This window comes from Pleurodeles waltl, chromosome 6 (assembly GCF_031143425.1).
Source record: "Pleurodeles waltl isolate 20211129_DDA chromosome 6, aPleWal1.hap1.20221129, whole genome shotgun sequence".
Classification (NCBI taxonomy): Eukaryota; Metazoa; Chordata; class Amphibia; order Caudata; family Salamandridae; genus Pleurodeles; species Pleurodeles waltl.
The window spans coordinates 287,027,924-287,043,282 of NC_090445.1; the positions used below are offsets into that span (position 1 = coordinate 287,027,924).

Sequence of the window (15,359 nt, forward strand, 5' to 3'; positions counted from 1 at the left end):
TATACTGGGCGAAATCAACAGACAGGATAGAGGTAGAAGTGTGAAAGTACTTGTAGTAGGCAGGAATGTGTTCTCACCTGTGTGTCACTGGAAATATTGCTGGATAACTGAGTCCCTGTTGCCAATGTCTTCTTCCTCTGCTTCCTCCTCATCACTGTCCACAGGCTCCACAGCTGCCACAACACCGTCATCTGGGCCATCCTCCTGCAGAAAAGGCAGCTGTCGTCACAAAGCCAAGTTGTGAAGCATACAGCAGGCCACGATGATCTGGCACACCTTCCTTGGTGAGTAGAATAGGGAACTACCTGTCATATGGAGGCACCTGAACCTGGCCTTCAGGAGGCCAAAGGTGCGTTCGATCACCCTCCTAGTCCGCCCATGGGCCTCATTGTAGCGTTCCTCTGCCCTGGTCCTGGGATTCCTCACTGGGGTCAGTAGCCATGACAGGTTGGGGTAACCAGAGTCCCCTAATAGCCACACCCGCTGCCTCTGGAGTTGACCCATCACATAAGGGATGCTGCTATTCCGCAGGATGTAGGCGTCATGCACATAGCCAGGGAACATAGCATTTACCTGTGAGATGTACTGGTCTGCCAAACATACCATCTGTACATTCATCGAATGATAACTCTTCCGGTTCCTGTACACCTGTTCACTCCTGTGGGGGGTGGGACCAGAACTACATGGGTCCCATCAATGGCACCTATGATGTTGGGGATATGTCCAAGGGCATAGAAGTCACCTTTAACTGTAGGCAAATCCTCCACCTGAGGGAAAACGATGTAGCTCCGCATGTGTTTCAGCAGGGCAGACAACACTCTGGACAACACGTTGGAAAACTTAGGCTGGGACATCCCTGATGCCATGGCCACTGTTGTTTGAAATGACCCACTTGCAAGGAAATGGAGCACTGATAGCACCTGCACTTGAGGGGGGATCCCTGTGGGATGTCCGATTGCTGACATCAGGTCAGGCTCCAACTGGGTACACAGTTCCTGGATTGTGGCACAGTCAAACCTGTAGGTGATGGTCAAATGTCTTTCCTCCATTGTCGACAGGTCCACCAGCGGTCGGTACACCAGAGGATTCCACCATCTCCTCACATGTCCCAGCGGACGGTGCCTAGGAATGACAACAACGACCACAGAGTCAAACAACTCAGAGGTATGTACCCACAGTCTACACAGAACACCATTCATACACAAAATCTGGCCTGTATTTGAGTTGCGCAACAAGGCCTAGGTCTGTGTGACGCAGTTGGTAATGAGGCCATGTGGGCCCCTGAAATGGCGGCTGTCTGACCTCTAAAGTGGGACAATGGGATGTGAGGTAACTGAGCTGGCATTGTACACCGTCGCGGTAGGCGGTCGAAGACCGCAGCGTAATGCTGCATTGGTTAACATTGGACCCTATGGGTCCCAGGAGCCAATGACGATGTACGCCGGCGGTGACGGTATGCACTGCCGCAGACGTGACCGCCATTTTCTATCTGTTCAATCACTCCATACCTGATCTTCGACAGGAGAGGACCTACACTGCAAGTGCTGCTGTGACCTCAGTCTGGAAGAGACAATGGCTCGTGCGTCAGGGGAAAGGGCCCCTGCCTTCACTGCAGAGGAGTTGGAGAAGCTTGTGGACGGGTCCTCCCCCAGTACACGCTACTCTACGGTCCTCCAGACCAACAGGTAAGTACACACGGAGCACGTTGTATGGGCTATGCCTGTGTAGAGAGGGCTGGTTGTAAGAATGAAGGGGGCACAGTTCTGCGTGCATGAAGGACTGTGAATGCATGTGCCACATGGCAAGGGTAGGGATGTGGGCCACTCACTTCGACGGTGCAGTTGGTAATGACTTCTCTTCTTCCCCTGTACATGTCATGTAGGTCAGCGCCCACCAGAAGAAGGATATTTAGCGTGCCATCGCCAAGGACGTCCGGACCCTGGGGGTCCAGCACAGACGGAGCATCCACTGCCGGAAAATATGGGAGGACATTCGCCACTGGAGCAAGAAGATGGCAGAGGCTCAGCTGGGGATGGCCTCCCAACGTGGGAGGGGTGCCCGTCGAACCATGACCCCCCTGATGTTCCGGATCCTGGTGGTGGCCTACCCTGAATTGGATGGGCGCTTGAGGGCATCACAGCAGACACAAGGGGGTGAGTACACTATCATTTAGCGGACTTTGCGCGCAGTGAAGGTGTCTGGGTGGGGGAGGAGGGCTGGGGGTTTCCCTAGGCCAGGGCGAGTTCTGTAGGCTAGGCCCCTCCGTAATGCAGGCCATGTGGCACCCCACCCCACCTCTGTAGAGTGCCAAGTACAGGTATACATGTCCCTGTGTCATCTATGTGTGCAGATGTCGACCATAGCCATGTAGGCCATATCCCAGGAATTGCATCTGTAGAGCCCAACAGCGCGACGTAGTGCAGGGGGCTGCTGTGTCTGTATTGTCCGCCAACTGTAGCGGTAAGTCATGCACTCAACCTGTCTTTCTTCTGTCGTTCCCCCCCCCTTTTTGTGGTCTCCCTGTTCTTGTGTGCATCAGCATCATCAGGCGGAGGTACAGTGGCACCGGAGCACGAGGGAGCTGCATCCCACATGGCCATGGAGGGCCACACCACGGACTCGGAATACACCAGTGGGACGGAGGGCGAGGGGAGCTTCACGGCGGGGACAGGATCAGCAACCAGTGACACGGACTCATCCTCCGATGGGAGCTCCCTTGTGGTGGCGGCAAAATCTGTGCCGCCCACTTCTACAGGTACAGCCGCCACCCCCCCTACCAGCACCGCCCTCCCAGCAGCCCCTCAGCCTTTGCCCCGTGCCCGCTCACCCAGGAGGGTGGGCATCACCTTCGCCCCAGGCACCTCAGCCCCTGCCCCAGTCACCTCTGCTGCCCTCAGTGAGGAGGCCATTGACCTCCTCAGGTCCCTCACTGTTGGGCAGTCTACCATTTTGAATGCCATCCAGGGTGTAGAAAGGGAATTGCAACACACAAATGCATTCCTGGATGGCATTCATTCTGGTCAGGCCGCCCTTCATCGAACCCTGCAAACTCTGGCCTCAGCACTGATGGCAGCCATTGTCCCTGTGTCTAGCCTCCCCCCTCCAACTTCCTCCACCCAGACCCAATCCCCTGTACCCCAGCCTATCCCAAGCACACCATCAGACCAGCCTGCACACACCTCACCACACAAAGGAAGCTCAGGCAAACATAAGCACCACACATCCCACAGGCACTCACGCAAGCATCACACACATACAGACATACCAACATCCACTGCCTCCACTGTGTCCCCCTCCTCGTAGCTCCCTCCTCCCTCCCAGTCTCATCTACACTCTCACCTGCATGCACTACCACTACAGCCACTACGTCCCGCACCAGCACACCCACCACCACACCCCGCTCACGTGCAGTCGCCACCCCCACTCCCATTTACATGCCCCTTGTGTCCTCTCCCAGTGTGTCTGTGACGCCCCCTCCGAAGATACACAAACGCAGGCACACACCCACCCAACAGCCATCCACCTCACGACAGCCTCCAGCGCATGCACCTTCACCCAAAGTCACCAAACGTACACCTCCTACAACCACTACCTCTTCCTCCACTCCCAAACCCCCTCCAGCTACCCGTCCCAGTGTTCCTAAGAAACTTTTCCTGGCCAACCTTGACCTCTTTCTCACCCCCCCTCCAACTCATAGGTCCCGTACTAGCACCTCAGCCAAAAAAATCTCCGGGACCAGTGGTGCCTTTTACAGGTATGTGGAGTGCACCGGCCACCAGGCCAGCCAGTGTGGCATGGAGCCACAGCACAGCCAATCCCCCCCCTGTGAAGCACCAGAAGTTGGACAGTGCCCGGCGGGAGAGGGGGAAGACTCCAGCCAGCAAAGCCGCTCACAAGGGTCCCGGGGGTAGTGTCGACTCAGCTGTGACTCCTCCCAAGGTGGGGAAGGGGCAGGAGAAATCTCCAAAGTCTGGGAGGAGCAGCACGGCGGAGAAGACCGCCATCATCCCCGCTGCCCAGGAGGCCACCGCCAGCCCAATCGTCACTGGCCAGGAGGCCAACGCTGGAGTCACTGCCCAGGAGGCCAGCCCAATCGTCACTGGCCAGGAGGCCACCGCCAGAGTCACTGCCCAGGAGGCCAGCCCAATCGTCACTGACCAGGAGGTCACCGCCAGAGTCACTGCCCAGGAGGCCAGCCCAATCGTCACTGGCCAGGAGGTCACCGCCAGAGTCACTGCCCAGGAGGCCAGCCCAATCGTCACTGGCCAGGAGGGCCCCACAAGCCACAGCCCAGCTGACCCATGAAGGACCGCCAGCCACAGGCCTGCTGGGCAATGAAGGAACGCCTTGGCAAGCACCGCTGAACAGGCCAGGCACCGCTGAACAAGGCAAAGGCCGCCATGGCAAGCACCGCTGAACAGGGCAAAGGCCGCCATGGAATGCACCGCTGAACAGGGCGAGCACTGCTGAACAGGGCAAAGGCTGCCATGGAAAGCACCGCTAAACAGGGCGAGCACCGCTGAACAGGGCAAAGACCGCCATGGCAAGCACCGCTGAACAGGGCGAGCACCGCTGAACAGGGCAAAGGCCGCCATGGCAAGCACCGCTGAACAGGGCAAGCACCGCTGAACAGGGCAAAGGCTGCCATGGAATGCACCGCTGAACAGGGCAAGCACCGCTGAACAGGGCAAAGGCCGCCATGGCAAGCACCGCTGAACAGGGCAAGCACCGCTGAACAGGGCAAAGACCGCCATGGAATGCACCGCTGAACAGGGCAAGCACTGCTGAACAGGGTAAAGACCGCCATGGAATGCACCGCTGAACAGGGCAAGCACCGCTAAACAGGTCAGGAACTGCCAACTCAAGCACCGCTGAACAGGGCAAAGACCGCCAAGGCGAGCACCGCTAGCCCATTAGCTGCAGGGGCAGTGATGCAACTCTGGGCACCAGTCCCCCTCCAGAACCAGTGGATACATGCATCCACTCCGTCTGTCCTGCACAGGATGAAGCACTCTGGGCACCAGTCCCCCTCCAGAACCAGTGGAGACATGCATCCACTCCATCTGTCCTGCACAGGATGAAGCACTCTGGGCACCAGTCCCCCTCCAGAACCAGTGGAGACATGCATCCACTCTGTCTGTCCTGCACAGGATGAAGCACTCTGGGCACCAGTCCCCCTCCAGAACCAGTGGAGACTGTTATCCAATTGAGAGACTGTGGCTTTGCACTCCCCGGGATGGTACAGTGGGCAACCCACCTACTGTAGAGACTTGAGAGACTGTGGCTTTGCACTCCCCAGGATGGTACAGTGGGCAAACCACCCACTGTAGAGACTTGAGAAACTGTGGCTTTGCCCTCCCCAGGATACATCAATGGGCATGGAGCCCTCTCGTGGATCTGGCGTGGTGCACTCATCCGGCTGAGGTGCCTTCCCCCTGAGGTGCCTGTTGTATTTCTATCTGATGCCCCTGCAGTGTTCTCTCCGTTTTGATCAGGTATCTAGTGTGGGCCTCACCCATGCATTTTGGGCCCAGTGGTCCACGGACAATGAATGGTGCATTACCTGCACTACTAATCGTGGTGTATATTTTGTTTAATGTCTATATATAAATCTATGTATATATTTGGTTACTGTATTTTGATATATTACAATGGTTCAACTCATTTCCTTTTGTCTTTGCATTCTTCCGGGGGGGGGTTGGGGGTTGTTACTGTAATGTTTGGATATGCATTGGTGTGTGTGTTGTAGTGGGTGAGGGTCGGGGTGGGGGTTGTGATGTTGGGTGTGTGTGTCACTGTGTTTTTCCCTCCCCCTCCCCTATGTCGTAGGTGCAGTACGCACCGTGGTCTTCGCCGCCGGCGTTGTTGATCCTCGTATAGGAGGAGGAAGACTATCGCAGGGAGAATATGGAGTTCCGGCTCCATGGTGTCGTCGTTCCTCGTGGGGTGTGTAGAGGTGAGCGTTTTCCCTTTGAAATGGCTGTTTTCGCCGTGTTTTTATCCGCGCTGAATCCGCTCCGGAAAAGGTGGCAGATTGGCCTGTTGTGATACTGTGGGCGGTACATTGTTCTCCACCTGTCTGTTGGCGGTGACCGCCGCGCTGTTTGTCTGTACCGCTGTGGCGGTCGGAGTGTTAAAGTGGCTGTCTTTGTTGGCGGTTTCCGCCACAGTCATAATTCCAAATTTTTTACCGCCGGCCTGTTGGCGGTATTACCGCTGCTTTAACACCGACCGCCAGGGTTGTAATGTCCACCATAATGCTTTAAAAGAATGCTGCCACTCACACAGAAGGAAATGAAAGACTGAAGAGGGCCAGCGCATAGCCTCGAGCTGTAGGCTGTGGTTGGTGTAAACACAATTTGAATTACACTACAACAGACTAATGGATAAAGGGGAGTCGAGTCAAAACTCCTGTATGCATGTATGTGCGTATCCATGCATGTATTATGTATTTTTGCCCACAGCATTCAAATGTATTTTTTAAGTATTCCTGAGATGCAAAAGACCTTGACTAACTCCAGACCTAAAAAAGAATAACCAGAAAGTATCCCTAGTAATTGCCAGTGGCTGATTAATCCAAGCATTAATCCATACATCCCTCCCATTGCTGCCTTTTATTTACCTGAGCCATAAACTTCAGCCATAAATCTCTGTAGTTGAAATGCATCTTGCTGAGAACCCAAAACTGACCCGAAGGAGTGGCTGTGGTGCCAGAAGTAGTAATCACGAGTGTGACCCCTATCAACGCTGTTTGCCGCCCTAAAAGAGAAGTGGGGCATCCGGATTGTTGTAAAAGCGCGAAAAAAGGTCCAGGGATCCCTTCATTTTCACTACTCTGTATTCAAAAGCACTTAGCGAAAAGTTCAGATGTGGCTACTGCTTGAAATGACATTCACAGATTTCAGTTTGTACTATCAAAGCTCTTTTCACTTTTCTGCCAATTTTTCAAGATTAGGGACTCAGTGAGAAATATTGAAAGGAGTTTCATACCACATTGAACTCACGGGCCAACACGCTGAATGAAATGATGAATATACTCCTCCCACAGGACTGGCCCGCGTGATGACAGCAAATGTAAAATGATACTAAGCGGCCGTATATATCGAACCATGGGCCATATGTATGAACACATTTTCCCATAGACATAGAATGAGTAAAAACCTTTGATACATCTGGCCCCATGTGTTTAACGAGTTTATCTGTCCAAACAACAACGATGGATGATCTTTTGGCAATCAAAGCCAAGTTTCCTGTCACGGATCAAAATAACATCTCTTAACTATATTTAGCCACCCCAGGAGCTGCATTCTAGGTTTAGTTCAGCACTCACTAAACACTATTATCGTTACGCCTTTACTGTCGGCGTTTAACAACGTTAAGCGCTGGTTACAAAACCTTATATCAGCCGTGGTGCACACCATTCGACACTGCATTCGTATTTTGCTTAGGAGTGGTCTGCAGAGGTGTTGTGCCCAGAAGCAGCAGCTTCACTGAAAGCTAACTAAAACGGGCGCAGCACTAGCGCCCCCTAGTAGCAGGCTGAATGCAGCACTTGCTCAAGCAGCGAACACAGTAGTAAGTGGTCACTGCTTTGTTGTCCTTCTGTGGACTGTATTATTCATGGTAGACTAGTGAGTTTTGCAGGCAAACTGAGACAATCGAATAATATTCATGAATTCTACTAATGAAAGTAATCGTTATTGTAGCTTGGAAAGTGGAGGCCTGAACGTGTCTCAAATAAAATATGGATAGACTTAATAGGTGGACCATATTAGAGATGCGCTCTGCCGTTGGAAATGTACTGTTCGGGCGGTTTGTGTATCTAATATTGATGATCAGAGAGTGCTGAAAGACTTCAGGAAATACATCTACTTATAGTGATTTACTCGAGATATTAATTGTATGCAACAGCCAAGTCTGGATAAGAGTGCATCAAAAGATAAACTACATGCCCCCAAAAATTAAAATGATATGACTAAAGGCAAATTTCAATGTTGTATCCAGCGGTATATTTCCACGCGTATCAGGGCCGTATTTCCATGGGTGAGACTGGCAGAGTGTGAGTCTGAAACCTGCCGATGAACACCACGATGTACCCCCACTGAAAACGAGTGACGGGGAACAGCACCAACGAGGTGTGTTGTAAGGGTCGAGTGGGAGGGACGATTATATTCTGAAAAGTAAACTTTTTTACGTCACCATGAGCATCTCCTATACGATGTGCTGTACACAGAGCAGTAACAAATCTTGCTATTGCTGCCAATACATATCGCAACAAGCACTGGCAAAGCCAATAGCTATCGCCTGTGGGGGAGGGGGAGAGCAAGCACACATGTACACCTAAAAACGGAGAGAGATCTTTTGTTGGAGAACAACTTGGTTTTGCAAACACTGTTGCATTGGTAGGTTGGCACGATGAGCCTGTGGGCAGTTACAAGTTACCTGTTCCGAAGTCCCACACTAAAACAATAGAAAACGGCTCATTCAAACCCTGGAAGAATGGGGTTTTTAGAAGAAAAGGGAGACCAAATATATATTTATTTGCAAATAGCGAGTTATGATTGCTACAATGAAGAGAAATGCCTGGAAGTAGATTATGCTGTTTTCTTTGCGTCTTCGCTTTTCAAGATAGAAACGTTAGATACAAGGAGCAGGGTCGTGTATTTCCTACTTCACCTCCGTTATCTCCCTCACTCCCTCTGTAAAAACCAACATGCCTTATCTCAAGGTAAGTTGTGGGAGATGCGTGGGCCACAGCCTTCTTCCTGCTCAAGCTGCGCGTAAAGGGTAATATAACATATTATTAATGAGGTTGTTTTTAACAATAGTGCAATACTGTATTCTTCAGGTGTCTGCAGCTGTCATTAGCTTGGTGTCTAGTAAATATGTGAATCGAGCAGCCGAATACAAAGGATACAGCTCTATTTGTCCTCCCTAGCATGAATAACACTCACTGTTTCACTACTTTAGGCTTTCTGCTTGTGAAGCGAGTCTTTGCTCTCGGTCCTGAGGCTGTCCGTGCTTGCTGGCGAGCGCCACTGCTATTTCACAGCCCATCTGCATAGCCAAGAATGCCTTTGTATACTTCACTCCTCAGGGGTAGCTAGTTGAGCAGTTCACGGTTACTTTAGGAAGTGGCTGCGGGTTCAGAACTCAGATACTTTATGGTACTCGATCGAACACCATAATATTGAGGTAGAGCAACATATAGAATAGGGCTTTACGTATAGGAAATGTAGTGCTGGTAATCTAAGTCACACCAATGGGAGTAGAAAGATCCTAGTATTGAAAGTGAGATATGGGCTTAAATATTATTCTAGCACTTATAACTCTAAAATCTGTACAGAGTGAAACGTTAAGAGACGTACACTATTCATAAACAGAAACGCCTCTCAATGCAGATACTTGTCAACGGAATAGATGAGGGCCATCCTGGCTACTTCTAAAGGATATCCGGTAAACTCCAGTCAGTGAATAGATCCAAAATACAATTATAACTCAAATCAATTCAGGTCAATTGTCTTTAATGACACAAATGTCTCACTATAGCCCCAATCATAAAAAATGAATATTGTATACAGATGTCAAAAGTTGGCAATTATGCGAAGATCAGAGAATCAAGAATGATCAACGCAACTGGAGAGATAAAGGGGGTTATTCTAACTTTGGAGGAGGTGTTAATCCGTCCCAAAAGTGACGGAAAAGTGACGGATTTACCACCAGCCGTATTAAGAGTCCATTATATCCTATGGAACTCGTAATACGGCTGGTGGTATATCCGTCACTTTACCGTCACTTTTGGGACGGATTAACACTCCTCCAAAGTTAGAATAACCCCCAAAGTCAGATATTTCTAAGTGACACTTCAGCTTTGAGTGACTGACACTTAAGTGGCATACACTCCAGATGAACCATCACTTTCCCATAAACCTCACTATAACAGCACAAGGGACATAAGATCTGGCAGTAGACACCCGAAAAATAGCAGAGGATCTGAGTCCCAGGCATGGTAAACAGTGGAGGCTGTTAAGGTTCCTAAAATCTGACTCCTTCACTATGCATGCATATAATTAAGGGTGAAATAATTACCTTGGCTTGGGTTGGCTGTGTGCATGTGGCATTCATTCCTTTTACAGTATCCTACAAAAATATAGATTATGTAAGTTATGTGCAGTTAATATCTTCATCTTTCAGAAGATCAAACAAATGCAATGATATGAGGGTGTACATGCGGTCAAACATTCACTATAATGTGCAGTATGCAAAGTTTTAATAAACATATCACATTCAACAACAAACATTCTGAGCAACAACTCTTAATAATTTCATAACTATAAGCAAAAACTATTCTATCTCCTTTCGGGCTCATTAGGGTGGTGCAGTTGACGTACCTTGGGAGTATAGAGGCTCAAGACAATACTCCAGCATACCTAACCACAGTAACATTCCAAGATACAAACAGGAATAAATCATACATTAGTAGAGACTAGTGAGTTTTGTCAGCTACTTCGCACCGCCTTTTTGTTTTTTCCTGGAACTTAAGATGATATAAGAAACATTTAAAACATGATTCATTTGAAGAGAAGTTAGAAAAGTACAGTATAGTGTGTTTCCAGGAAACTTGGCTGTGCGAAGAACCTAAACCAGTGGATGGCTTCTTGAGACTCTTCAAGGATGCCACCTATTTAGGCACGGGACGACCGTCGGGTGGCTTAATTACTTTGATCTTGACTAGAATAGCAAACAGATTTACAAAGATAAAAACAGAAAGTCATTGGCTATTAGCTGGTCGGGTCAACTTCATAATGATGTTGGATGGTCGAGAGCTCACTGTAATTAATGTCTATATCCAGGCGGGGATGACAGCAGATTATGAAACCCAGCTGGGTTTGCTTGAGGAAGACTTGGAGACAATATGTATAAATAAAGCAGAGCAGTTGGTATTGATTTTAGGAGATTTTAATAATAAATTAGATCCAACAACTGATGATAAATTAAAGAGTTGCTGGCAGCTGCACACGTGCCGTGAGCTATTTTCCCTAAATTAGAGGGTGCGGCACGGGATAGGGCCTTAGTAAGAATTTTACACTCTTTAGGATTTTTTTGCATCATTGGACGTACACAGACCGCCCTGCAAAGCAGACCCTTTGAATAGGTAATCAGGTTTGCCCTATTGATTATGCCTTCGTAAATGTTTTGCATTTCAAGCAAGTGGTGGGATTTGAAGTCAAGCAACTAGAGGGTAGTGATCATTGGCCCCTACAGTTAACACTCAGGGCAGGGAATAAAGATTTGAAAGAGTGGTTTCGTTGCAGGCGGAGTTCCCGTTTCGGATAACCACCCACATCACAGAGAATAGCTTAAAAGTACTCAATGATCTGATGAAAAATTATAGGGGTCTCAGCATGACTGAAGATCCGAAGGATATGTTTTTGGGATATGAAAGGGTAATTGAACGAGTGGTACATTGTCTGAAAGTACAATTAAAAATAATGCATATGAATAATGATCAGGGACAAGTTAGAAGGGATTATAAAAATACTTGGTATAATCAAGAATGTAGGATTCAGAAGTTGAAGGTGCGGAAGTTAGAAAGGGAATTCAGGAAAAGGCCCACTAAGGGGACAGAACAGAAGCTCCGCATAGCCAAGCAAGATTATGAAACTATTATGAGAGAAAGGAAATGGGAGTACATAAATATGAATTGGAAAGTTATGTTAGATGTGATAAGAACCCACATTATTATGAGGTTTTGGCAGTTGGTGAGGGAGGGGAAAGCCTCTGGGAATATGCAGTGTTTGGTGGGAGAAGGTGATTGGAATAAGCATTTGAGCAATTTAAATGAAGGGAAGGATGTTGGATTATACCAGGAGAATAAGGTTGAGGTAGGTGGAGACATTAATGTCATATTTTTCCCTTCAAAAGATACAAAAAATAGCAGTTCTTAAATTACTAAAGCAGCTGGCCCAGCTTTCATAACATTTTTTATTCAGGCTGCTTCCCTGAGAGCTGGAAGGGTGCAATAATTAGGCCAATTTATAAGAAGGATGATCCAACACAACCAAAGAACTATCTCCTAATCAGCCTGGTGGATGTGGGCGAAAATGGTTTTGCAAAGTTACTGTTAGGCCAAATGAAGTCCTGGGTAGAATTGAATAATCTGATTCGTCTGGAGCAAGGTGGCTTTAAAGACGGTCGCCCTAAAACGGTCACCCACTGTTTTAGTCTTTGGACACGGGGAAAAAAGTCAATAGAGATATAATCTCTATTTTGTTGTTTTGGGGATTTTTGAGCGCTTTTGATCTGGTAGATCAGAATTTGCTGTGGGATTTGTTGAGGCAGCTAGGGTCGATTCCGAACTACATTTTCTCTTCCAGGGACTACATATGCAAAATTGGACCCAAGTAATTTTAGATACTGGTGGGTCGTTGCATTTTGGCCCCATTATTGTTTGCCATATTTTTGTCTGACTTGCCTAATATATTAAAGGAGGCGAGGGGTTTATGCCCAAAAACGGATGGGACCCATATCTCCTGTCTATTATATGCAGATGACTTGGTGAAAGTTGATATGATGGAGCTGGGATTGTAAAGAAAATTAGATGCTATTCATAACTACTGTCAAAGTAAAAAGCTTACAGTAAATTTGGACAAAACGAAAATAATGGTGCTGGGAAAAAAGAAGGGGGCATTTTCCTGGTACTTGGAAGGTGACACAGTAGAAATGGTTGATAAATATAAATATTTAGGTATGTGGTTTGACTCTGAATTAAGATGGAAAGAGCATATCGAGTAAGTAGTATCCACGGCAATAACATTGGTTTGGGGATTAAAGCAGTTTAGTCAGAAGTATGGAGGACCATCCCTTCGTCCCATACTCGCCTTTAATGCCATGGTGCGTCCTCAATTTCAATATAGGGTGGAAGTTTTAACTTTCACTGGGAAGCTGAATTGGGATGCAGATTAAAGTAAATGCGTGAAACGTCTGCTTACGCTTCCCCGTCAAGTATGATTCAGGCTATAAGGACGGAATGCCAAATGACGGCGTGGAGTTACCAGGGAATGCAAGCCTCATTGAAATTTTGGTTGAACCTGTCTGAAGAGGGTATTCCCAAAATTGCGTGTTTATATAGAAGGGAAATAAGGACAAGTGATTTGAACTGGGTCTCCCAAGAGAGGGCAGCTAGAGAAGATCTGTGTTACCTTAGGTTTAGCTGCTAATCAGTGGCGCAGATGCCAAATTCCAAAGCAGGAACTGTGCTCCGTGGTAAATAAAAGTGCTAGAGAAGAAGATTTACGTTATTTGGCGGGGAAAATATCTACCCAGTTTATGGTGCGTGGGTGGAGAATTGAGTAAAACTTTCCCTATATAGAGGCTTTGCCTAACCCTAAGTTAAGGGATGCGGTGCTAAGAGTCAGGGTTGGGTTAAACCCATGTCATATGGATCTGAAAACAAGAGCCATAATGAGGGATGACCTGGGCCTATGTATATGTGGCCTCAAACAAAAATGTAGCGCCCAGTATATTTTATTGGATTGTTTGTGGTTTTTAGATGAAAGGAAATCGTTTTTAAAGCCAATTTGTAGGTAATATAATGTTATTAACCGGGATCAACCTCTCAACCTACTGGTAGATATGAGATTTTTGAAGGTGTCATGTGCCTTAGGCCAATTTTTAAATGAAATACAATGATCCTTAATGGGGCTCCCTGGTGCTCTGTAAGGGATGAGAGAGCAAGTATACAAGGTATAATTAATTAAAGGTAATTTTATAAGGATTACATCATTTTTAATAATTGACCATATGGTAAGGAATACGCAAATGTTAACCAAAATGCATTTAGGATTAGGTAGGCCCGCATCCCTAAGAAATGTAATTAGTTGCATCTTGGGGAATTGCGGGAATTGCAGTTATATTGTATACTGCTGCCTTGTATGATTTATTAGAATTAGGAGATTGATATTTTTATTTCATATTGTGAGCGTATTGTATTTTAAGTAATAATGTAAATGTGAATTTAAGTTCAAGATTTTAAGCTATTGTTACTATTCAACTGCTTTTAGATTGACATTTTATATATGTTAAAGCTGCTCTGCATTTAAGGTACATGGAAAAACGATTTATTGCCGTGTCATTGGAATTAGGTGTTAAAGTAAATCAGGGGCCACTTTATCCAGATCTGCCCATCATATATAAAACCTAGACTGATGCTTTTAGTATCTTTACTGGGTCTGGCTGGTTTTGCTCCATGCAAGCCTGTAATGAAGTCTACAATGCCTTTTTGTGAATAGAGATATGTTAGGTATTAATGAATTTTATTTAGAATAAATATGAATTAATAACAACTATGAGGTTGTAAGCTATGCTCCATGACAGTTTTATGAATTTTTATATTGTGTATTATGTTTTATGCTTTTATGACTCTTTATGCCGAATAATTTTTTGACTGACTGAGTTTTGCAGGCAAACTGAGGACATCATATAATGTTAATAGATTCTGCTAATAAAACAAAAAGTAACCACTATTCTAGTTTGGAAAGTGTAGGCCTGGTGGTGTCTCAATTAAGATATGATAGACTTAATCGGTGAACCAGGCAACATCACAAAATAAAATGATGGACGGGGTGTTGAAACTTTTCAAACACTCACCCCAGTCACAGATCTGGGTTTAATCAACTGTTATTTTGCTTGCCACCTCACACCAGTTCGGACTCAGCCATATGCAAATCAGTCTTGCCCAAACTGCCAAGTCAGGTCCGCCCTGGACAGGATTCAAGCATCCTGGGACCGGTTTCAGGGTATCACCCTTAATCAGCCAGGCTAGCTTGATTCCAGTGGCGCAGCAAGCAAGGAACCCAGGTCTGGGCATACGCTAGCCACTTAAGGCACACAAGGCAACGCTACAAAATAAATAATGTCCGGAGTGTTGAAACTTTTCAAACCCTCACTCCCAGTCACAGATCTGGGTTTAATCAATCGTTATTTTGATTTCCAAGTCACCCCAGTTCGGTCCCAGCCATAAGCACATCAGTCTTGACCCTGCTCCCTATGGGAGTAGTCCAGCCCGAACTGCTCAGCCAGGTCCTCCCTGGACAGGATTCAAGCATCCTGGGATCGGTTTCAGGGTATCACCCTTCATCAGCCTGGCTAACTTGAATCCAGTGGCGCAGCAAGCAAGGGACCCACGTCTGGGCATACTCAGGGTCAAGACTAATTTGCACATGGCCGGGTCCAAACTGGAATGGCATGGGTTGCCAAAAAACAATGGATTTAGGCCCAGATCTCTGTATTGGGGTGAAAGTTTGACATTGTTCAGCATTCCGTCCATCATTTGTTCTTTTTGCATTAATCAGTGGACC

At 47.3% G+C, this 15,359-nt stretch overlaps 1 protein-coding gene across 1 annotated transcript in view; it reads right to left on the reverse strand.

Moving 5' to 3' along the window:
• The window catches only part of SCN4A (sodium voltage-gated channel alpha subunit 4), a 1,135,018-nt gene that overhangs the window by 333,442 nt on the left and 786,217 nt on the right, over positions 1-15,359 (reverse strand). The window contains exon 17 of the mRNA XM_069238085.1: positions 10,090-10,140. Coding sequence (XP_069094186.1) covers positions 10,090-10,140 — 51 coding nt within the window. The remainder of the gene's footprint in view (positions 1-10,089; positions 10,141-15,359) is intronic.